The following is a 23,590-nucleotide window of genomic DNA, read 5'->3' as shown; positions in this document are numbered from 1 at the left end:
CGCACAAATGCTATACGCATTGCCTCAAAGTTAAGCCCGACTGCTCTATGCAAAGCTACCAGTGGTGAGCACAGGTTAATTTGAGGTTTGAATGTTCCTTGACCAGGGCTCACACCTCAGTCATCCAACAACCCCATTTCTTAATATAGTCATCAGAAGAGTAGCAGACATTTTGGATTTACAGTTTCCTTCTGTTGAAGTAAAAATCAATATCATCATGAAGGTATTACAGCCCAGATTATCCTCATTAGAGCCCTTCAATGAGGCCCTAACATACACCTTCATGGTCACTGGGAACAAACCCTGTTCTTGCCTTCCAGTAAACAGATAGGGGGCACATCAACACACACACACACAAGTCAGGTGACCCTGCTTTACTTACACATCACGCCACTCTGGAGAACCTGGCTACTATATGTAGGGTAACACCAATTTTTCTTTGACCAACCCCCAGACAAAGAGAGTCTTCAGCTAGCTTTTCCCATCATTCTGTCAATGCTAGCTGCTTACTAGGAAGAAGCTCCTATGCCTCAAGGGACTTTGTCACTGAAATCTTACTGGCAGACCCACAGATATTGCACACTAATTTGGCACAGACAATTCAAGATGGCCCGGATGCAGTCAAATATGTTGTCTAGTTGGGCCTGGATAAAACTGTCTGCTTAGGCAGAGCAGTTGCTACTAGAGTACTGCTCTAGTGCCACATATGGATGAAATCCACAGACTTCTTGGTAGATGTTCAGGCATTATTCATGGACATGCCCATTGATGGGAGATCGCCTTTGTTGATGAGGTTGCATCCATCCTTAAATACTTTAAAGAAAGCAGAGCTAATGCATACACCCTTGACCGTTACACATCGCAAGGCAGTCTCAACACCAATTTTTCACCTTTCAAGGAATCACTAGGGATATGAAAACAGACGTCAAGGTCCACAATTAAAACAATTAGCAACCCAGTCTTTTTGAGGTCAGGAATCCATGATTTAACCCCAGGCCCAAAGGAACAACCCACCCTGTCCTCAGCCCTTCCGGCAGAAGCCTCCAAGCCACTTTAGTGGCAAACAATCACCCTGTGAGAGGCAGGATAAGACATTTCTCCATGGGTGAAAAATGATTGCATCTGACAGGTGGGTCCTGCAGATAGTCTAATTAAATGATTCCCCTTCATTCCTTTCTATTCTGTCACACCTTTCAACGTCCTTTGGTGGCTCTTGGAGGACCATTTGTCAATTTTCCTGCAGGACGCACAGGCTTTATGTTATGTTATGTTATTTTTATTTGTACCGCGCACAGCTGCCCCAGCAAAGGGGCATCCTGGCGCTTTGAAAAGGTAAACACAACACAGCATTAAGAGCAAGCAGAAGGGAGAAGAGACACCTCAAAGGGGCTTTAGAGGGTCTTAGCCTTAAATATCAGAACTGGGAGCTACTCCAGATATTTTATCATGTCGAAGAAAGAGGGAATCCTCGTATCAATCTATACCTAAACTCCTCAATTTCCTCCTGCAGGAATGACAAATGAAAGAAACGCACACTGGTCAATCCATCTGCCCTGAATCTGGAAGAATGTATGATGCTGATTGACCTGCAGAGTGTGTTTTTCTGTATACTTCTCCTGCAGGCCCAATGGTGCTACCTGTAGTGGGCCATGAGCATTTCCATTCTTTGTGCTCCCTTTCCTCCTTTCTAGTGCCCCTCAGGTGTTCATGCCATCATGCTGGTGATGGCAGTAGACAGTGCCCATCTTCGTAGGTACCAGTCTTCTCCTAACTGTTCTCCTAACTTTATGACTGGCTGTTAAAGGCAGGTTTATCACAGTTAGTCAGTCACAGACCATCTCCAGGTGATGACAAATCTCCAGACATCACTAGGGTTCATGATAAACCTGCCAAATACTCATGTGACTCTTTCGATGATGATCCCTTTCATTGGATTCATTCTGGATGTAGTGCTGTTCTGGGTCTTTCCTTCAGATGAATGAGACCGGGACATTGGGGCTTTGATTCCGATGTTTCAGTCTATGTGTCCTGGGTTTCAAGGAGGATGACTTTGAGGCTTCTAGGCTTACTTTCTCCTGCATTCTGCTCCCCAGCCATAACCATATGGCAAACGCAGGCTTTGCCATGTGATCTGAAGTGGCAGTGAGCCCAGCACCAGATAAATCTGTCAGAGTCCCTCTGGGTTTCAGAGGAGGCAGCAAATGTTCTGCAGGGTTTGTAGATCAACCACAAGTGAGCCAGCAGCAGACCCTTCTCCCTACCTCCACCTAGACCTGATGGTGATGAATGCATTACTTCCGAGCTGGAGTGGTCATCTGCCAGAGGTAGCAATCAGAGGGTTCTGGTCTCTGTGAAGAAATGCTTCCACATCAGTTTTCTGGAATTGAGGGGCATTTACTTGCTGTTGAATGTGCTCCTGCCTTCCATCAAGGGGAGGCTGGTTTACGCCCCACCGACTACACCACTGCCATCTGGTATTGTCATAAGCAGGGTGGGGTAGGGTTCTGACCCCTATGCCAAACAGCCCGCACCGCTGACACAGGCTGGACCACCTGGGCATCTCCTTTACAGTACACACCTGGCGGGTTTTTTAAACACCAGCATGGATAAACTCAGCCGGTGATGCTTAGAGGATCATGAAAGGCAGGAGATGGTACAGGGTGTCTTTCCACAATAGGTGTAACACAGTCTTGATCTCGTCACCAACACTGATAGTATGTAGTGTCTTTTTTTGGCGACGCATTCCATATAGAGTGAAGCACTGGAAATGTGTATTCCTTCCTGCCACTACCTCTCCTGCCCCGCGTTCTAAAGAAGACGAGGAACAACCGGGCCAAAATCTTCCTTGTAGCGCCGCATTGGGCCAGGAATGTGTGACACCCAGAACTTCTGGGCATGAACATCTGTCCTCTGATCAGGGTTTCCACCTCAGGAGGATCTTCTGTTGCCGCAGCAGGGTAGGATCTTGCATCAGAGCCTTCGCAGTTTACACCTCCATGTGGGGATGTTGATTGCAGGCCGCTAACTGCATTCGGCCTATTTCCCAAAGTAGTGGATTTCATCTTGGCAGCCAGGATTCCCTCTACAAAATCTTTTGATTCCAGAGAATGGCACAAGTTTGGGATTGGAGTGGACACTATTCAGACCGCAACTATCAGATGTATTACTTTTTCTTTTCCACCCAGCAAGGCCTTGCAGCAGGCACTCTTAAAGGTTACCTTTAAGCCCTTTAAACCGTTTTGCAGTTACCGTTCTAGCTGTTCTTGTATAAATCATTTGTTGTGATGCATTTTCTCAAAGGTTTGGTCCACATTTCCCTCAAAGTCTTTCATAATACCCTAGCGAGTCCTTCAACTGGTGCTCACTTTTGTTATGTGTACCCCATTTAAACCTTTAAACAGATGTCCCTCAACTCTGAAAACAGTTTTCTTTCTCTCAATCACTCTGGCTCATGGCACGGGTGAGCTTTAACTCTTGCAGTTCATCCGCCTTACAGCACCTTCTTTCATGAGAAATTGGTGCTACAGACTACAGCAGACATTTTACCAAAGTTTGTGACACCTTTTCCTGTCAGTCCATTTACTACACTGATGTTCTTTGCTCCACCTCACCCCTCAAAAGAGGAAGAGAGACTCCATTGGTTGGATCCCAAAAATGTGCTGAGCTTTTGCATCATTGCTTCTTAAGACCATTGAGTGGATGATCAGTTCTTTGTAGAATTCTCAAGGGCCGAGAGAACCAGTACATAAGAGGAAGTAATCCAGGTGGATATTCATCTGCATCAGGAGCTGCTATGTTTTGGCCAAGAAGCAGCCCCTTGAGGGTTTGAGGGCTCACGCCGCCAGTGCCATGGATGCTAGAATTGTGCTGGCACATTGAGTGCCTGTCCTGCATGTTTGACTGGCTCCTACAAGAGGCATCAATGCACATTTTTGTTCAAAAAGCACTACTACCCTGACAGCCAGGCCTGATGGAAAGGCATTTTGGCTGTTCAGTCCTGCAGGGTTTTATGTTCAAAGTCACTCCACAGACCCACTACCGTATTTGTTCTGAAGTTGAGGAATCGGAGCTTAGAAGCACCCATTAGAAAAACAATTTATTTACCTTCAATATCTCGCTTTTTGGTGGATACTCTATCTAACCCCAGATTTGTTACCATCATCCTACCTCCCCATTTTGTGGAATGGACTCTTTTTCCATCTAAAAAGGTCACAGTTTAGAGATCTGCACACTGGTATGAACAAATGGTATTTGGGTTCCTTTTTTGAGGGCGCTGACAATGTCCAGAAAGAAAATGATTATTCACCAAAACGAGTAACTTGTTCTTTGTGTGTGATTATGCAAATAGCCTAATTCAATAGAATTGTTATAGCATCAGTTATGACGTTTCAAAGTGAAGATTGCCACATGTAGGCAGAAACACTTGTCGCTAGTCTCTATCACGGAATTAGGCCAATACATGGATTTACCCAAATCAGTCACATTGGTGCAGCCAAGTGATGTCTGACCGCAAGTCTTTCTTCAATCCTTCCATTGACCTCAGTTTAGGAGAACTGATAAAGGCTGCAGCTGGCTTGGGAACTGCACTTCCCAGTCTGCTAAGAGATCACAGGAAATCTGCAGTCTGTTCCGACTTTTCCTCGCGCTTTGAGTTGTACACAGCTCTGCATAAATGAATCCACACATTTTGTTTATACCGAAAAGGTGAAAAGTCATCTTTCCAAAACTCATAACATATTACTGTAACTGACGCATTTACTCAGCAATGTTACCTGGATATTTTATTGTGTAACCATGGTAGCACTCCTCTCCGAGAACAAGACTTAAGCTCCACTCACATACAGAGATGCAGCAGGTGAAACAACGGAACAAGGGATCAGAAGCACAGGCAGTTCTTAGGAAAAGCCTGGGACTCACGCTGCAAGTTTTCAACTTGTTATCACTGTGGGTGTATCTTAGTGTGATGACGCAATAGATCTTATAATGCAGTCGGAATTCAAGGGTTTGAGAAATGAGCTAAGTATGGGGCTATTTTTAGTTGGACCAGTTCCCTGGCCATACATCCACAGTATAAACTGGAAGTTAAGCATTCTACCAATAGAGGCCGAAACCTGCAGACATTTCTGGGTTTCATTTAAACCTGACGTCATCTGCTGCATGCACCACCCATGAGCAGTTTCAGGACTCGGACCATAGAAAATATGGGGTACCATAGGCCGTTCCCACAATCAAACCAAGACAACCCCGTTTTCAAGACACTAACATTGATAAAGTTGTAAACAAAAACAAGAAAACAACTGTGTGATATGGACGAAAAGACCACATGGAAAACTGCCTCACACAGATGTGAAAAGATCACATTTTTCACTCGTTAGTAGTATCTCAATGTTTCCTTTCTCCCTTCTTTATGTTATTAGATACTGCTGAACGCTTTTTACAATGGGGTATTAGTAAATCAAGACTACGTTGGTCTACCAAGAGCAAGCACTGATGAAGGCACGGCTGTTCTTTTGAGATGCTGAATGCTGAAGTCAATTCTGTAACTGGGTTGAGTAGTGAGGAATACTAGTATCCCTAGGAGAGGTGATAACATTTATATATGCTGATATTTTCAGTAGCATGCTAATATTATTGGGAAATGTGTTTGCAAGAACTCGATTAAAGATGTATATGCATAATCACATATTGACTTATTACTGAGAAGTTATGCATTTAAAACCTCCAAATTCTGTGGTTTCACACTGATTTATCCAAAACCTAAAGTAAGACTGAAATTAATAATATGGCCACCTAGGTGAATAGGATAGTGAAAGTGAGGACAACACGGGTTAATAAAGACAAACCGCTCAAAATGTTATAAACATATTAAATATATTAATTACACATACTCACAATGCACAGAGACATTGACAGGTGCCGAGGGCGAACTCCCAAGGTTATTGTGAGCCATGCAGTGATAAAGCCCAGAGTGCTCAGATGTAACTTCCTGCCATTGCAATTCAGATGAATTTTCGTGCATCAGGTGGTCATCTTTGTACCAGGTGTAATTGGTCACAGTAGGGTTACTACTGTTAACCATGCATGTTAATGTCAGAGGAGTTCCTTCAACGGGGCTGGGTCTCACAATAACTTGAATTTCTTTGGGAGCATCTAGAAAACAGAATATAACGTTATGTTCTTTGACCAAAGAGACATCCAAACTGTTCCGAGGATTTCTGAGCCTGCAAGCGGTCAATGGACGTTTTTTTGCATAGACAATCCCTTGCAAAGTTATCACAGTCAAGCAAAGCAGCACATCAAGCGTGCAAGTCTGACGCTGTTGTATTGACCTATAAAATGACAAATCGGAGGTGCAATAAAATATTCTAATAAACGGACTGGTACAATGAATGCCACCTCGGTTGTTATGCTTCACCGCAGATTGGAAGTCAATCTGTGCTGCTGAAACAAATACAAACTGAAAAAAAGCATTGAAACGTCCAGCAATCCTCGTTTTTCAAAAGAAAACTCTTCCCCACCAATTAGCGATTTCCCTGTCTGTTGTGATGAAAAGAGAGTGAAGGAAGGAGAGAATGAGTCGAAATTGGGTTGGATGGATGAGGAGATGCATGGGAAAGTGAGTGTTCTGATTAAAGAGTAAATAAGTATATAAATGAGTTAGTGCATGGATGATGGGAAAAGTCTAAACTGATGAAACTGTGATGAGAGTGCATGGCTGAATGCATCTACGTAATGTTAAGAGTGCATGGATAGGTGAGAGCGTGGTGCTTGAGGGTGGCTGCAGTCCAGCTGTGGGCACGAGGCTGCTCTACCCTTCCACTGCAACTTCCATACTCAACCTTGCAACCACTCCTCCATTCATCCACACACCCCAACTCTCACTCACTGCTCAGTCTAGCACTGCCACTCGCCCATCCATGTAGTCACCCATACATGCACCAATAATCACATTCTTGCTCTCACCCACTCACTCAGGCATACAACCAAAATGCACTGCTCTTCAAGCAGCAAAGGTTAGATATATATAAAAAATGTTTAAGTCGTACAAATTTGATTTGCCAATGCGGATTTTTATGAAGCATTTCCTGCCATAGTCTTGTGACGTTATAATATTTTCATGGGGCAGGTGCTACTTTTCCCAAAAGGATTTATTTGGTAATCCTCCCGGCAGGTAAAGCGAAGTCATCAATGAGGGAATTCAAACCTTTGGATTGCAGGGAGACTGAGCTCAAAATAGATTAATAAATTCGCTAAGGAAAATAAAAAGTAGAGTCTGGATGGCAGCAAGGCAACTTTCGCTATCTGGCAAAATCCACTTCTCTATAAATGCCTTCAAGCCTCAAACTGCCCAACGTTGGCAGATTTTTTAAATGAGAGACAGTATGATTACATTTGAAGAGGATCTCAACGTGTTAAGAGTTACAATGAGAACAAGAATACAAAGGTCTAGCAACTGAGCATCTAAAGTACCTACATGCATATAAGGTTCTGAAGCAGGTGAAGGTTAAATGGATAAGAAATCTCTTACCAATCCCCGAATTTTGGCATTGCAATTGGGAAGCATTGGTGTGACTGTTTGAATAAGCAGCCTTTTTGTGTTAATGATTGAGAGGTTACTCTAAAAAACACAAACCTAGTTCATTAAAAAGAGATTTACCATGACAGAACCAGGGAATGGGATGTGCTATGCCAGAGCTCATTAGTTCTTCAGCCAGAAGTCTATATTGCAATAACTCAGGTAGCCTACAACTTAACCCAGTAAAGCAGGAGCTTCAGGGATGCAACTTCCCCCATCCTTTTTAGCCCAGTATCAATGATTAACGGTAACATGGGGGGTACTGTGGGGTAGACTAAAACCTTTTTCTTTAACAGTCAGGCCACTGGTAGTGTCTGCCCTCCAGATTTCTGTTCCAGACAGGGCTGTAGCCTGGGCCTTTGCCCAGTACAATTTGGTGGCTGAAAAGACTGATTTGGGAGTAATTGCTTTATATCTCTTTGTTTTTGCTGATGCACTGCGAAGCAGAATCCGTTCGCATTTGTGAATGTGAGAGTTCATTTGCAGGTTTTGTCGACTATCTCACAAATAATCAAAATATTCAATAATATGTCGGATTTACCCATTCATTAAAAACCTACCTCTAAATGTTCTATGGAGGGTCGAAATCCCATCATTTTGATTTTTGTGGTGTTCACTTTTAAGCCTCAAAGATCACAAAAGTCAGCAAATCTGTTGAGCAGTTTTTGAAGCTCAGAAGGTTTACAAGATAGCAAAAGGGTATCCCACTATCCTCTCGAAATAGCAGTGCTGGGATAGAACATCCACCCAATCTAGGGACATCGCAGACGCAGGAGTTAGGATGGTCAACCATACCATTCACATATAAACAAAATAGGGTTGGTGTGCGAACACAACCCTTGCTCAACTAGTAGTTGATTAGTCAGCTCGCCACCTTGCCCTTTCCTGCCTTGGCAAAATTGGTCTTGTGCAAGCTAATGGGAACATCTAATAAAACAGAATGAATTCCCATTAGGGCAAGGGTGGACCACAGTTGCTACCTTGGTCTAAATGGAAAGCTGCCCTGAGGTCCATGAAAACCATGTACAGATAGTCCCTAGAGAACCTGAGGTAGTTTGTGACTAGCAGACTGAGTCTGAAAATTGGATCTACTGTACTCCCCCCTTAACTGAAACCCAGCCTTGACAGGGTATTATATGCTAGTATCATCAATCCAGTCGAGGGGTTTATCTTTTTTTTAAATTATTTATTTATTGAGTTTTATGACAGCAAGTAGTTAAAACAAACAACCAGTTCAAAAGGGGAAAAAAAATACAAATAGATGAATATCCACAAAACAGAAACAATCATGGCAATAAGCATATTATATCCAGTTACAAATAGGTGCCCAAAGCTTTTGGCCAAATACTTTCTCTTTAAATTGTATATTGCTTTCTCCAGTTGATAGATATTTAATAATTTGGTTTGACATTGATAAAACGTGGGGGGATCTGCATCTAACCAGTGAGAAGTTATACAGTATCTGAAAACCGACATCGCAATAAACAGAAAGCCTTCTTCAGTATCTGTTTTGATAACAGTTTGATCATATTGAATGCCAAAAATTACTAGATCGGCAGACAATACCAATGATTTACTCAAGATATTATTTAAAAAGAACTGTATACCATCAATAAATTAAGCTAATCTGGTGCACTGAAAAAACATATGAATTGAGTCTGCACCAAGATAACCGCATCTGTTACATTTAGTACCTCTGTTGGCTTTCCATTTCAGTAACTTCGCTGGGGTGTAATACAAATCAAATATACTCATAAAATGTTGACTTTTGAGTGAGCCATTACACAAAACCAAATTTGCCAATTCTAATGATCTAAATATGTCAACATTTTCCATTCCTAATTCTTTTTGCCACTTGTTTTCGAACGCTTCTACATTATCTTCAATTCGGTTTAGCATTGTCTGATATATTACCCCAATTTTTTTTTTCTTTCTGCAACATTCCAAAACATCATATTCATTAATTTTACTAGTATTTAAGAGATTTTTTTCTCTCTAAAAAACTATGGATTTGAAGGTATTTAAAAAAATCCCCTTTAGTAAGTCGAGGGGTTTATCAAGGATTTGTCTGCAGAACACCTTCTGTATTTTATCAGTTTGGCTAATGGGCTGGTTGTTATTTGGGACTGTTCTATCATCTTTTTAAATTGTGGAATTACCCAAGCACCACGTCTGAATCTGGAATTTTCCCTCCTGCCATAATTCCATTGGTTGGAGCATTTATATAGTGTCCTAATATAGCTGGCTTTGACCAGTAAAAGTCACTTGGAAGTTTATCTGGACCAGGTGCCTTCCCTGGTTTCAGGGATTGAATGGCTTTAGGTTTATATCCTCAAGTGTTAAATTGATAGGATTATAATCAAATTGGGCTGTCCAGTCCTGCATTGCTGGTGTATCCACCACTGCCCTTGATCTACTTGGGGTATATATCTACGTAAAGTGATCTACCCACTGCTATGATTGCACAAAGAACTCTATAAGTTTATGGGCTTTGGGGCAACCATTGGCAATTATATATGCTAGAATGTCTGGGAGTCTTTGGATTTCAAGGCATCAACCAAAGTTAGCTAATTTTGGTCGATCCAGCTCTGTTTGGTAGAGGATATGGTTTGCTTATATTTTGTGTGCACTGCTCTAATTGCCTCAAAAGGGTGACAATACGGAATCCTCTGGGCATATGGTTTCTAAAGCTTTGACATTGCTTGTGGGTGGAAAGTTCTCCTTGTTGCACTGGCCAGCGAGGGAAAGTAATTGCTACATAATTTACTTGGCAAATAGTTTCAACTGACGAGCTGTTGCCCGGAGGAGATTGGCTAGAAGGAGAGTTGGGCAGCTGGGAGGCATCTTGGCTGGTTGTCTTGGCTGTAATGTCTATAACCAAAACGGATTGAGGATTAGGCTTCGAGGAGCTTCGTGTGTGCCCTTTACCCTTGAAGAAATGGGTTTTCTTAAGTTTGGTGCCTTGTGGGCCAGACTGTTTTAACCTCTTTTCAACATATCCTCACCTCCACTAACAGATTATCAATATCTTTTAAGGTGCAGTTCTCGGTTGAGTGTCTCATGGCCAACTTAGGCTCCTTCCAGATCTAGGTGCAGATTTAACAGCCTTCCGTTTGCCCTTTGTGACCTTAAAGCGCTTCTTTACCAGAGGCAGGTGCCAAGGGTAGTGGCCCTGCCCAGACTCCTCCTGATGCTGATGGCACAGGACAGGCCCGCCCTTGGCCCAGGCTTTGCCCGGGTGTGACCTCGAGTATCATGCCAATCAAGATAACCAAGGTGGTTTTGAGTATGGGAGTGGAAGGACCTGCCCCTGGAAGCTGCATTAAGCAAATGCGCTTCCTGATGTGTTGGTTGATCGAGTCCCCAGATGTGGTTGGAGTCCAAGGTGGAAGAGTATTCCAGATGTTGCCTTCCATGTGGCCCATGCAGCCGGATAACCAATGCACTTTTTAGCATGCTCAATGGAAACCCTGCCCCCTGGAAGCTTCAGTCGGCAGCCACACCTCCTGGTTCATTGGTGGATGGGGATTGAGTCCCCAAATGTGGTTGGAGTACAAGGGGTAGAGTACCCCAAAAGTTGCCTTGTATGTCGCCCCCCACTCTGTTGGTGCAAGTTAATTACTCTGCTTTCCAGCAGACAGAACAAAGGCCTCTCCACACAAAAGGAGAAATTAACACCCCTTCACTTAGTTCCTGAGAAGGAAGTGATGGGGAGCAAAACCTCTTGATGGCACCCATTTGGATTGTCCAGTATGCTGTAAGTAGGGTTGGAATAGAGATGGAAGGTGATGTAGCACCCCATGATTAGCATGGGGTGCCTGGAATCTAGACCTTTCCACTCATTTAAAAACTCTTGCATAAGGGGGACACAGAGATTTGGACACTGGAAATGGATGGTGGCTACAGCACGAAGAGCTGGACCACCCTCGAAGCCTACAAGGACTAAGGACTCTGCCTACAGCTGAACCCAGGACCAGTGGGTCTCTCCATGTCCAGTGCAAGATTGTATTATTTTTTTCCAGGGATGGGGTGTGTGTGGGAGCCCCTTTCTCACACTCTATGGGTCTGGGACCCCATCACCTAATCCAGAAAACACTGTAAATGGGGCCTGGGACTCAACTCATGGGCTCCCAAAACCAACAATTGAAGGGGAGCACTGTTATCCCCCCTCCCAGTGATGATGGGCTAGCCCCCACTCCCTGTGCCGGTGTCTGGGGGGTGGGTGGGGTGCCCCCCAGAGAAGCAATGAAAACACAGCCTTCAGCTGGGGCAGCATGAGTGGGTTCCCCGGGCTGTCCCCAGCCCAAGAAGCACTCAGGAGTCTAGTGGGCACAGACACCAGGATTAAAAGTAAATGGAAAAAGATATGCAGCAAGGTCACGGAAGAAAATGGAGTGGTCGAACTCGCTCATTTAATATGCACGCTCTGTGTTTGTAGCGCCCCAAAATGCCCTATAGGACCTGGAGACAATGATAATTTTGGCTTTGTGATGCCCCCTGGAAAGGAAGGGCACTATCAATAGATGTTGTGGAGACTGCAATAGGTGCAACAGCCGCTCCCAGAAGTGAATTACCAAGTAACCCTAATCCTAGGTCTGATGAGACATGCTCTTGGACAAGTCCATGATTTTACAAGTGCTCTGGCTAGAGATTGTGCTCTACAACCTGGGAAATCAAAGACATCTAGTGGCTGGTTCTATGGCTGCAGTTTACCTGGCCTAAATGTGTCAAAGAAAGACATGGTATGTTAATTTTGAACGCTCTATTATCAATATATTGCTAATAGTGGTTTTTGACAATAATGACTGCATTTAAATATGGTTAATGAGTACAGTGAAATAATGGATGTTTATATTATGGATTGTTGGTCTTTTAATGCCGTAACTCTAGAAAAAGTCAATAGGCTTGCTTTATATATTGATATTATGACCTTTGACAATGTCAAGCGGCCTGCTTCATTTTAGGTGATTCTACTCCTTCATTTTGATGTTCAATCTAATATAGGTGGAGGGGTACTGGGATCTGGGTTGTCATGACTCTTTAGGGGGCAAATGTGACTTCCGACTGTCACCCAAGGTAATCTATTGTTGCTAGACCCGGCCCTTTGACAGGATTAGCCCCAAACGTTTTGAATTTTGACTCCTATTTTTCTGAACCTTTTTTCGTTGGCTATAGGATTCTGGGCACTTTGCCACTGCTGATCAGTGTTAAAGTGCATATGAGCTCTGTATTAAATTATGACAATGATTGGTTATTCACGATCGGCATATTTGATTTACAGGTAAGTCCCTGGTAAAGTGCACAGTGTGTCCCAGATTCTGTAAATAAAATGCTACTAGTGGGCTTGCCATTAGGACTAATGGGGTTACCCCGTATTGCGCAGAACCTGGGACATCTAGTGGTAGGTAACAACAATCGGTTCTGTAGGGGGTATACCATTTCTTATACAAAACATATTTAGTATACTCTATCACTAGGAATATGACAAATAAATTGTACAGGTGTTAGATTTTACCAAATTAAAAACACAGCACCAAACAGGCTTGAAATTTAGAAACAGTACATTGTTAATCATATATTGGGAAACAATGAAAATAATAACATATCAAGGGAACACACAGGACTGCCATGCAACACATACATAAACCAATAAACCAATAAAAATAAAAACTGAAAATGTATCAAGACTGTGATAGATTAGATACTAGACATTACACAGATTAACATGCAATACATACATGAATCAATATGGTATCCATAGAAAACATATGTGTTGGAGCTGGAATCGTATTTTGCTTGGATGTATAGTCTGCTCAACATAGGTAAGGAGAACTGTTGTGTCATAGGTAAGGAGTTCCAGTGGACTTGGTTAGGTTACAGATGAAGACATTTATTAATCTTTGGTGTTAGATAAGGTTTTCCAGTAAAGATGTAAATATAGCCCCACCAGGAGTAGCCTCTCTGCTACTCAGCCCAGGATCCAACTGACACTCAACCTCACAGCAATCCTAGCATTCCAGTGACATCACCATCCATGCCAACATTTCACTCTCACTAGCTGAGCAGTAGAGGCAGAGAAAAAGGGAAGATCCATAGTATAAACTTAAGATAGAACAAGCACCTGTAATTATCGTCGAGGTTTCGACCCAAAGATGTTATGTGTTTGTATATACCATCAACACAGGTCTTCTTCAGGACTTTGAAGCAAAAAGAACAGTCTATGGTTAGGGTGAGGCTGCCTCAACAGTCGGCATCCCATTCAAACAGTATAAATATAGACTCCCCAACAGTGTCAAAAATTTGGCGTTGGCTTGGTTATCTTTATTTTCTTTTGTAAATTGTGAAACTTCAATCAAGGTCAGAATCATTCTTTCCGTCTTAGTCTGAGTCTAGAGAATATCTAACTGCATTAGTATTGTGGTCCGACACATCACTGTATTTAGGATAAATCATTTTTAGGTCGAGCCTGATCGACCTTTTGTATCCTTATCTATGGGCTCTGGCAAACCCACCCATTGCCATTGGTTTTTCTTCCTGCCAATATGAAATGCTGGCATTCTGTTGGTCCATTTCTTGCAACTGTCCCGCCTCTGGGGGCTTGTTTCAGCGGAGGCAATTTCCCCAAGTGATTTATTTTGTTGGCCATCCACGCTTCCTTTTCACACAGAGTGCGATGGCCCCTCGACGCCTCTGGTCATTGAAGCTGGCTTGTTCCAATTAGGAGGCGGTGCAGGCTGGCGCGTTGTCATCTGCCAGGCTTGAGACTGCGTCTTGGCGTATGAGGTATGTCACCCGGTGTGCATGCTGCAGTCCCTTGTCAGCAGTCTGAGATGGCTGCGCAAGAACTGCATGAGGAGCGGAACAAGAGGAAAGCAGAAGGCTGGGGCGGGGCTGCTAATGCAATTAAGTGAAATATTTCTGGAAAAAGCTCTGCCGCGTATGTTTGCGATACTTCAGTGTAAACACGATGTTCACTATGAACCATTAACAAAGCCCTAGGGCGTGATTTGTAATCTGGACAGTCAAAAACCACAAGACGTTTACCATTCCCGCGAAAAGGTTAACCCGATATCTCAATACATTAAGCCCGGGCGGCGTAGTTTGCCAGCTCCATTTGAAATAATGAGAATTGCAGTAAAAAAGTAATTTGGAGGAAAATGATTGTTGAGTTCAAGGCATTGGGCCTGAGCTGTCTGGAGGTTTGTTCCATTGCATAGCCGGCTAACTCCTTCAGGCTTCCCCTTGGGGGCAGACAGAAGTGACATTAGCTACCTCTCCCATTTATGTGTACCTGGGGATTCACTTTGGGTCAATAAATAAATCAGGCGCACAGCGGACACATACCTCTCTCTGAGTTCAAAGCAAACTGACAAAAAACAAAGCACAGTCTGCCCTCATACTCCACCGGGCCCCACATGCATTCCACAGCGACTAAGGCTAGCTCGTGACTATAGCCGCTCCCACTGAACCGGTGGCCAGGTTCTCCCGGGTTCTGGCTCTGCTTAGGATTTTCTGTTTGTTTCGTTATTTGTGTGGAAGAAGGACTCCTTTTAACAAATTTTATTTGCTATTTACAGGATCTATTTATTTTTTTGCTTGTATCCCAGCTTCATTGTGTACTTTGGAACTGGGGTGTAAATGTTGCTTATTAGAATAAAACTTTGTTCAGGAATCTCATTTTTATTTTTCCAGAATGATAAGATGGTTTTATATTTTTAATTAAATTAAAAAATCCATTACTTTTATCAACTATTTTGTTTTTCCTTTATATGTAGTTTATAAATATTAAACGCTGTATATTGTGCTGACTTTGTAACTGGGGAAACATGTTCGAGCACCATCGTGGGCTCCACATCTTGTGATTTTGGGCAAATAAATGAATCAACCCTTTGCCTATGAAAAATGATAGTGTACTTGTGTAATGGTTCTGGTGCTTCTGTAAAGCACTCCAATACTTCATGTCAAGATCGCTTTATATTATGGCAATTTGGGAGCTCTGTAGGAATTCCTTCAAGTGGGTCAGTGAGAGCCCCGTGTCCAGTCATGCCAAGGTGCTGTGTGCGGTGGAATCTGATCTACCGGGACCTAATATTAAAAAAAACAAAATGTAGGGCAGTGTTTTTCCCTTAATGATAACATGCTTTAATTTGTTCAGCACGGTTAAAAAAGGTATTTATTTTATCACGCAGCTTAGTTTTTCTTCAATAATAGCATTCTTTAATAGGTTTTATTAAACAATAAGGCCTAATATTCCACACTGGCCTTTGGAAGTAGTTTAGCACAAACACCAACCCGAAATTCAACTGCCAAGACCCACTTCTTCCTAGGGGAGAGGCGGGGCTCAGCATATTTTTCTACACATGAATATTTGGAAAATGTATGGGCTTAGTAGCTCTTCATAGTTCTAAAAGGGCACTCATAAAATCTTTCAGTATGTTGATGGTGTGAAAAGCAAGCCTAACCCTCATTCAACAACTCCAAGATATTGGTAGCAAAATAGAGCATTTCTCACCACAGATTTGAATGGGTCTAAACAATAATAGGCGATAGATATCATTTCTGCATGGATGAGCAGGAGAATACCTGATCTTGTACACTTACGGAAATAACGCGGTCAAAGCATTTTCCTCACTGTAGCTAGTCTGTTAGCTCTTTTATATTGAATCTTTGTCAACTGATACTACATGCCCACTGCGCATGCCCTGTCTGGATGCACATTTAGTTATCCTGGTCCAGATGCCTAGTGCGCATTTTTCAACAGTGAATGGCGCGGAGTGTCCTCTCCCCCTAACACTGTCAACACTATGGGACCCTAATAACCATCACTCATTGGTTGAGCCTGGAAAACAGCCTTACTGACTGAGGGATGGATGGAGGGCCCTTAAGTAAACGGTAAAGAGAGTTTCTGCCCATCCTCACATCTGCCTTATTTCTGCTGTCCTCTGTCACTCAAGGTCATCTATCCTATTTCTTGCATTTTTTCACCCTCCCGACTCAGGTCTGGTGGACAAACGAGCTAGCCTGAAGCCCTCTGCTCCCTAGATTTATTAAAGTTCATCTCTACAGTGCCCTGTCCTAAGCATTCGCTCATCAAAAATATGCATTGGAGCTGAATAAGAGCATCACAACAACTGCAAAGTGTGAGACTTGTATTTGTGCGCATGTGTGTGTGTGTGCATGTCTGTGTGTGAATTAAAGTGTACATTTAAGTATTTCTTTATATTTGTGCCTAAGTGCATGCGTTTAATAGTTGTAAGAATGTCGTTGTTGTCGATGTCTCCATATGGTGGGTATTCCTCCCATCTGAAGGTACTCATTTGGTATGTCCCTTCCTGACACATGGTGACCATCTTTGGCATAGTGTAGACATATGTGGCATCTGGTGGGTGTCCCTGGTACGTGGTGATCATCCCTGCCATGTGGGACATTTTCCTAGTGTGGTGACAAATATTGACACGTGTTGCCCCTTTGTGAAGGGAAACATATTGACTCATTAGCAGTTGTGGCTGCTCTCTTCGACCCTCTATGCCCACACCTTCCCCCGTCAACTCCCTTCCCCAGTGCTGATCCCTTTTTGGATATCAGGGACACTTTGTGTTAAGGCCTTCCTAATCTTTCTCCCACAAAAGGCATCTACGACAAATTTGTGTCCGTTTTCTCCAATTTTGAGGATTTTAGAGGAACCCAGAGATGATGGACATAAACACTGACCACCCAGAAAAAGGCAACACAGTATGTACAAATACATATTCTATTAACACTTGCATCACAATAAAAACGCAGATCACCAGCGCACACACCGCAGCAACAAAATCACATTTAGCGGAGGCATCGCACTATAAAGGCGAGGCCTATTGGCAGTGCCAATGCTGGTCTTTAAGTGGATTCAACCTCCCCAGAAAGTGGTCTTTTAGTTGGAACATTGCAAAAAACATATGATGAATTATCATCCATCTCTGCTATGACACCGTCAGAATCTTTAATAGCAGGAAGTTCTATTGGCCCATGTGTCATAATTTAGCTCTGTGTTTGTGGTGCCTCTTGGATGTATGTTTAGTATGAAAATCGACTATACACATGGCTGCACTTTTGAGGGTAATGATCATTATCATTCCTGCTTCCTCCTGCAGGTTGGGTCTGGGCCATAATGATAACTTTACAATTCCTCTTTGTCCTGAACAATATTTTCCATGTTGTTGCAGGAGAATTATTAATACATTGTTTAAAGTTTTCCCTGAAAATCTCCCCACTGACTCCATCTCGATTTGAGGAGGTGCAGACATAATTGCATTATCAGGCTCTTTATTGTCTAAGGCACTCTTAGAAACAAGCCAACGCATTACTTAACAAAGAGATAAACTAGAAAAAAAGAGAGCCCAATGAGAATATTTGGCTTGTTTTGTGAAGAAAAGGAGAGATAAGCAACCAGTACTGGTATGAATTTCACGAGAATGGAGTTCAACCCCAATGCACTCCTCTTGACTTCCAAGGGACCGGGCTTAGGACATACTCACGTCTCATGCTGCACGATTTTGAGAATAGCATGTGAGCGCGTGCCCATGGGGAGGCCGCAGCAGGCCGTAAGAGGCACTTACGGGTAAAGCGTAGTGAGTCATGGGGGAAAAGCCGCCGAACTTCTAAATATCAATGAAAGGGAATGGTAGCGCACCCTTCGGCATGGCGCAGTAGTGATAAACTGTCAAATAAAACATACACAAATAATATATTTATCAACAGCAATAAGTGAGAAAGTGGTCACTTAAAATGAACTGGCAGCAGCAGCCAGAAAGAGGAAGTGCTGGATGTTAGGGGGGTTTATATATTGTTTATTGTCTGTTCACCTGTGTGACTCGCATCGCTAGTTTTTCTGCAAGGATTCGTGGGTGGTGTAGTCTGCTCAGTGCTTAAGCAGTACAAAAAAAGTGTACCAAGGCCCCCGTCAGGAGGGCATTACAGCTTGCACCATCCGTTGCTGCCAGTGACAGTACAAACACAACAACTGTCCTTCACACTTTTACAAGGTTTTTTCCTGACTGCAGTTACAGCAGGCACATCATGTGCGCGTGCTCACCCTGCTCATTTCTCACTAGTGGAGAAGTTATGGCATGACCTCAAGCCTGGTGAACATTGTAGGGGAAGGGAGATCCTTTAAAGAGAGTTATTTTCTCTCTGGATTTCCCTTCTCTTTTTGAAACTCGGGAGCAGCAACACTGTAAAGATGTCACCAGGGCTCTAAGTGGAAGTTTTTTCAACATTATATACAACATGCCATAGTTGCTGCATATTTATCTAATGCAATTAACAACCATTGCCAAAGCCAATAGTCCTGACTTGTTGTAGGTATGATGTTACTTGTTGTATCATATATCTAGATAGAATGACAAACAGCAAAATACAAGTCGGGTGGCACATTATGCTAAGCACAGGTTTTTTAGTTTTTTAGTTTGTGTTTTAAGCCACGCCCTTAATTACGTTAGCCACGCCCCTTTCGGAGACCCTCCAGTTTTTTCATCACACTTGAAGCCCTGAGTGTGTCAATTCATTCTTTTCCAGGCCCCCCAAAAAACATAAGAATGGTTCGGGAGGCTGGTATTAGTTATTGAAAATGTCAATTGAATTAATAAACAGTATTTGTTGTGCTGATACCTAAATTAGGAAGACAGTATCACCATGTGGCAGTCTGTCATAAATGCGGTGCTGGCAATTAAGTGCCGGTGCCTAGCACCGGCTCAAATTAAGCACTAATGTCCATTATACTTTTTCCTATGTATCCCTATATTCACAAACGGGCTTCCATATCAAATTAACAGCCGGAGGGAAAATATTACTATGGAAAAAGCCTTTCTCCAAGCACACTAAAGTGCTTTACAAGCTTGTATTTTATTAACTGAAAAGGTCAGCATGACAACAATAAGATGCAGCAAGATTTATTTTTATTTTATTTATTTATTTTTTGCAATTTATACTGCACGAACAAATGCCCGTAGGCGTCTCGGCGCTAGATACTGTATGTGAAGTTCCCAGAGACTAAGTCGGCTGCTATTCTTGACTAAACAGCCAGGTCTTTATTTTTCTACGAAATTGCATCAAGGATGGGCTTTCTCTGATGGTTACTGGCAGAGAATTCCACAGTCTGGGAGCAGCCACCAGGAAGCGTCTGTCGCCCCAATTGACTGTTTTGGTTCGTGGTATCAGCAAAAGTTTTTGGTTGTTGGATCGGAGCGATCTAGTGGATGAGTGAAACCTAAGGTGGAATTTAAGAAAATATGGGCCATAGTTGTGCAGTGCTTTGTATACTATGCAGAGTGTTTTAAATTTGATCCTATTCCGGATCTTGAGCCAGTGGAAGTTCCTTATAGTCTCAGAGATTGGCATAAACTTCGATGTTCCAGATAGGAGACGGGCTGCAGCGTTCTGGATCGTCTGCATTTTGTTAGTCACTCTGGCTTGGGTATTAATAAATAGGCCATTGCAGTAGTCAAGGGAGGACAACACTAGGGTGCTTACCGGTGTCTTACCTGCTGCAATTGGTAGGAACGGCATAATTTTCTTAATCAGTCTGAGTTTATGGTGGGCAGTGGCTGCTATTTCGTTTGCGTGGGCCATAAAGTTCAAGTTCTCGTCAAAAGTCACACCAAGATTTCTGACAGTAGTGACTGGTTTAGGGGGGGCTCTGTATGTGGCGGGCCACCAGGTAGTTGACCAGCTAGGTGAAAGACTTCCAAAAATGACCACCTCCGTTTTTTCGGAGTTTAGTTTTAGGCAGTTGGAGGCCATCCACTCTTCAATCGCCCGCATGCCCTCTTGAACATTTTCTGCTACTTTTTCTCCATCCCCATTGATGGCCAGCACAAGCTGCGTGTCATCAGCGTATGAGGTAAGGCTCATCCCATGGGCCTTGATGACAGAGGCCAGGTCCGACACATAGATATTAAATAGTGTCGGACTTAGGGATGAGCCTTGGGGTACCCCGCACGGCAATGATAGCTTGTCTGATTGGAAATGCCCCAATGTGACCACCTGTGTTCTCCCAGCCAAGAAGGAGGAGAGCAAGTTTTTTGCCATGTGGCGAATGCCCATCTTTCCGACACGGTCGACCAGAATCTTGTGGTCGACCGTGTCGAAGGCTGCGGATAAATCGAGTAGTACCAGGATCGCTGTTCCTCCCTGGTCTCGAATTACTCTTATGTCCTCTGTTGCTTTGATTAGTGCCGTCTCCGTACCGTGGTACTTGCGGAAGCCAAATTGGGTGTTGTCCAGTAATTGGTGCTTCTCTATAAACTCTGAAAGCTGTGTGTTCATAGCCTTCTCAACTACTTTGGCTAAAAAAGGTAAGTTAGCTATGGGGCGGTAGTTTTTTAGTTGTTCCTTATCCAGGTTGGCTTTCTTCAAGAGTGGTTTAACCAGTGTATTCTTGAGTGAGTCTGGGTATATCCCAGTTCTGAACATGGCATTACATATTGTGGCTATGTCAGGGGAGAGGCAGTCCAAGACCGGGCGGATGACCTTTAGGGGACATGGGTCTAATACTGATCCTGATTTAATGGTATCAATGATGTCCTTAATTTGTGTTTCTCCAAGGTCTGAAAACTGGAGCAGTTTGGTATCTTGAGTCCTGCTGTCCAGCTCAGGTGCGTTGATTGCTGTATTGGCGGAGAATGCTTGGTATATATTGTTCACTTTAGTGAAAAAGAAATTGGCCAGTGAATCACAAAAGACTTGGGATAGTGGTGGAGCTAAATCCGGCATGTTACCCGATAAGATCTTAGTGATCTCGCACAGTTTTTTACTGGAGTTTTTAGCGTTATCGATCTGTTCAGTGAAAAACTTTTTCTTGGTTTCGACAATGAGGGCTTTATACTGCCCAAGTGTTACCTTATAGCTGGCCTTACTGTCTGCGCTGTAGGATCTACGCCAGTGCCTTTCCCTATTTCTGCAATGTTGTTTCTTTTTGCGCAGTTCCTCTGTAAACCATGGGGCCGATGGCGTTGTTCTGTTTCTTGAAGGCTGTTTGGTCGGTGCTAAAGAGTCAGTGGCAGTGCTCAGCCACTCATGAAATTGACGTGTGGCAGTATTGGGGTCGGTGGACAAACAGGGCCGGGTTCTGTCCAGTAGGGCGGTTAGCTCTGTTGGAACAATGTCATTCCACACCTTAAATACTTCTGGTTTCCCTACGGGTTCACGTCTAGTTTTGTTCGTTTTGACTGATAATCTTATAAGAATGGCATAGTGATCGGTCCACGGCATTGGTAAGGTATCTATTATTTTTATGCCTTCCATATTGGAAAAGATGCCGTCTAGGGTATGGCCGGCCTTGTGGGTGGGGGTGGTGACCAGTTGCCGGAGATTTAAGGTGTCCATATCTGAAATCAATGTTCGGGTGTCGTTGTCAGAGAGATTCTCAAGATAGGAGTTCATATCTCCTATGACTGTGCATGAGTCTTCCATCGCCAAAGCTTCTAATATTGGGCCTAGATTGTCTAGGAAGCCTGTACGTGCGCCTGGGGGTGGATATAGGAGCATTCCTTTAAAATGATGCGATGGAGTGAGTTTAAGATCAAATTGGAGGGCTTCACAGGAGGTGGACGGGATATGTGCTGTTCTCACAACTACGTGGTCGCGAGCTATGATGGCTAGACTCCCTCCGCGCTTCCCTACTCTATCTAGGCGGTAGGCTTTGTAGGCTGGAGGGGTAGCGACTGCCATATCTGGGTCAGATGCCTCATCCGTCCATGTCTCTGTTAAAAAGAGACAGTCTAAGTTGTTGTCCAGGATGAGGTCGGATACTTCCTGCCGGTGCTTTACCAGAGAGCGTGCATTAATAAGTGCTGCGGAGAATTCTGTGGGTTTCGCAGTTATGGTAATGTTCGTCTTAACCTTTTCGTTAACTATATGTAACTTAATGTTACACTGAGGACAGCTGAGTTTAGTATCGTCCAGGACTGTATGCGGGCTAAGTTGTATACATTGAGTATAGGCTTTCGTGCGTAGTTCCATCAAGGTGGATTTGGTGTTGGATAATAATCCCTGTCGTGGGTTCTGGTCAGGGGTTGTGGCCCTAGGCCCGGTCCCGGCACAGACGGGCTTGCCTTAGGCACGCAAACGGCGCGCCCCCTGCGCGTTCGAAAAAGGCACATATTTATAAGGTGCAGAGGTCGTCTTCAGAGGGCGTGGCCTCAGAAAAAGGGGTGTGGCCGTGAATCGCGCCAGTAATGGCGGGACTACGTTTGTTGATGTCGTTTCCGTGACAGCGCTAATGATCCGCTGTACGGTGATGCGAGGAGCGTGGAATGTGGTAAGAGAAGGCTCTTGTAGTTTAAAATTACACAAGTGAAATAGTGACAATCAAATTTTAAAAGTTCCAAACAAGCTCCCGGCTTCCGCCTCAGGAGACACACAGATCTAAAGGTCGCTCGTATTCAGCGGCACTTTAGTAGGCAAGGCAGTGGGCGTGGCCTCAGAAAAAGGGGCGTGGCCGTAATTCGCGCCAGTAATGGCGGGACTAAGTTTGTTCATGTCGTTTCCGTGACAGCGCTAATGGTCCGCTGTACGGTGATGCGAGGAGCGTGGAATGCGGTAAGAGAAGGCTCTTGTAGTTTAAAATTACACAAGTGAAATAGTGACAATCAAATTTTAAAAGTTCCAAACAAGCTCCCGGCTTCCGCCTCAGGAGACACACAGATCTAAAGGTCGCTCTTATTCAGCGGCACTTTAGTAGGCAAGGCAGTGGGCGCGGCCTCAGAAAAAGGGGCGTGGCCGTAAATCGCGCCAGTAATGGCGGGACTAAGTTTGTTGATGTCGTTTCCGTGACAGCGCAAATGATCCGCTGTACGGTGATGAGAGGAGCGTGGAATGCGGTAAGAGAAGGCTCTTGTAGTTTAAAATTACACAAGTGAAATAGTGACAATCAAATTTTAAAAGTTCCAAACAAGCTCCCGGCTTCCGCCTCAAGAGACACACAGATCTAAAGGTCGCTCGTATTCAGCGGCACTTTAGTAGGCAAGGCAGTGGGGG

The 23,590-nt window shown here is 43.6% G+C and overlaps 1 protein-coding gene across 7 annotated transcripts in view; it reads right to left on the bottom strand.

Annotated features, from left to right (window-relative positions):
* The window catches only part of LOC144770644 (B-cell receptor CD22-like), a 681,379-nt gene that overhangs the window by 218,574 nt on the left and 439,215 nt on the right, over positions 1-23,590 (bottom strand). For 6 of the 7 annotated variants that reach the window (XM_078655344.1, XM_078655346.1, XM_078655342.1 and 3 more), the window contains one exon: positions 5,893-6,150. The exons of the other annotated variant lie outside the window; for it this stretch is intronic. In XM_078655344.1, coding sequence (XP_078511470.1) covers positions 5,893-6,150 — 258 coding nt within the window. The remainder of the gene's footprint in view (positions 1-5,892; positions 6,151-23,590) is intronic. 7 annotated transcript variants of the gene reach the window in all.

This window comes from Lissotriton helveticus, chromosome 7, assembly GCF_964261635.1.
Source record: "Lissotriton helveticus chromosome 7, aLisHel1.1, whole genome shotgun sequence".
Classification (NCBI taxonomy): domain Eukaryota; kingdom Metazoa; phylum Chordata; class Amphibia; order Caudata; family Salamandridae; genus Lissotriton; species Lissotriton helveticus.
Note: the sequence above shows the minus strand (reverse complement) of the source record. Positions and strands in the feature narration are given on the sequence as shown.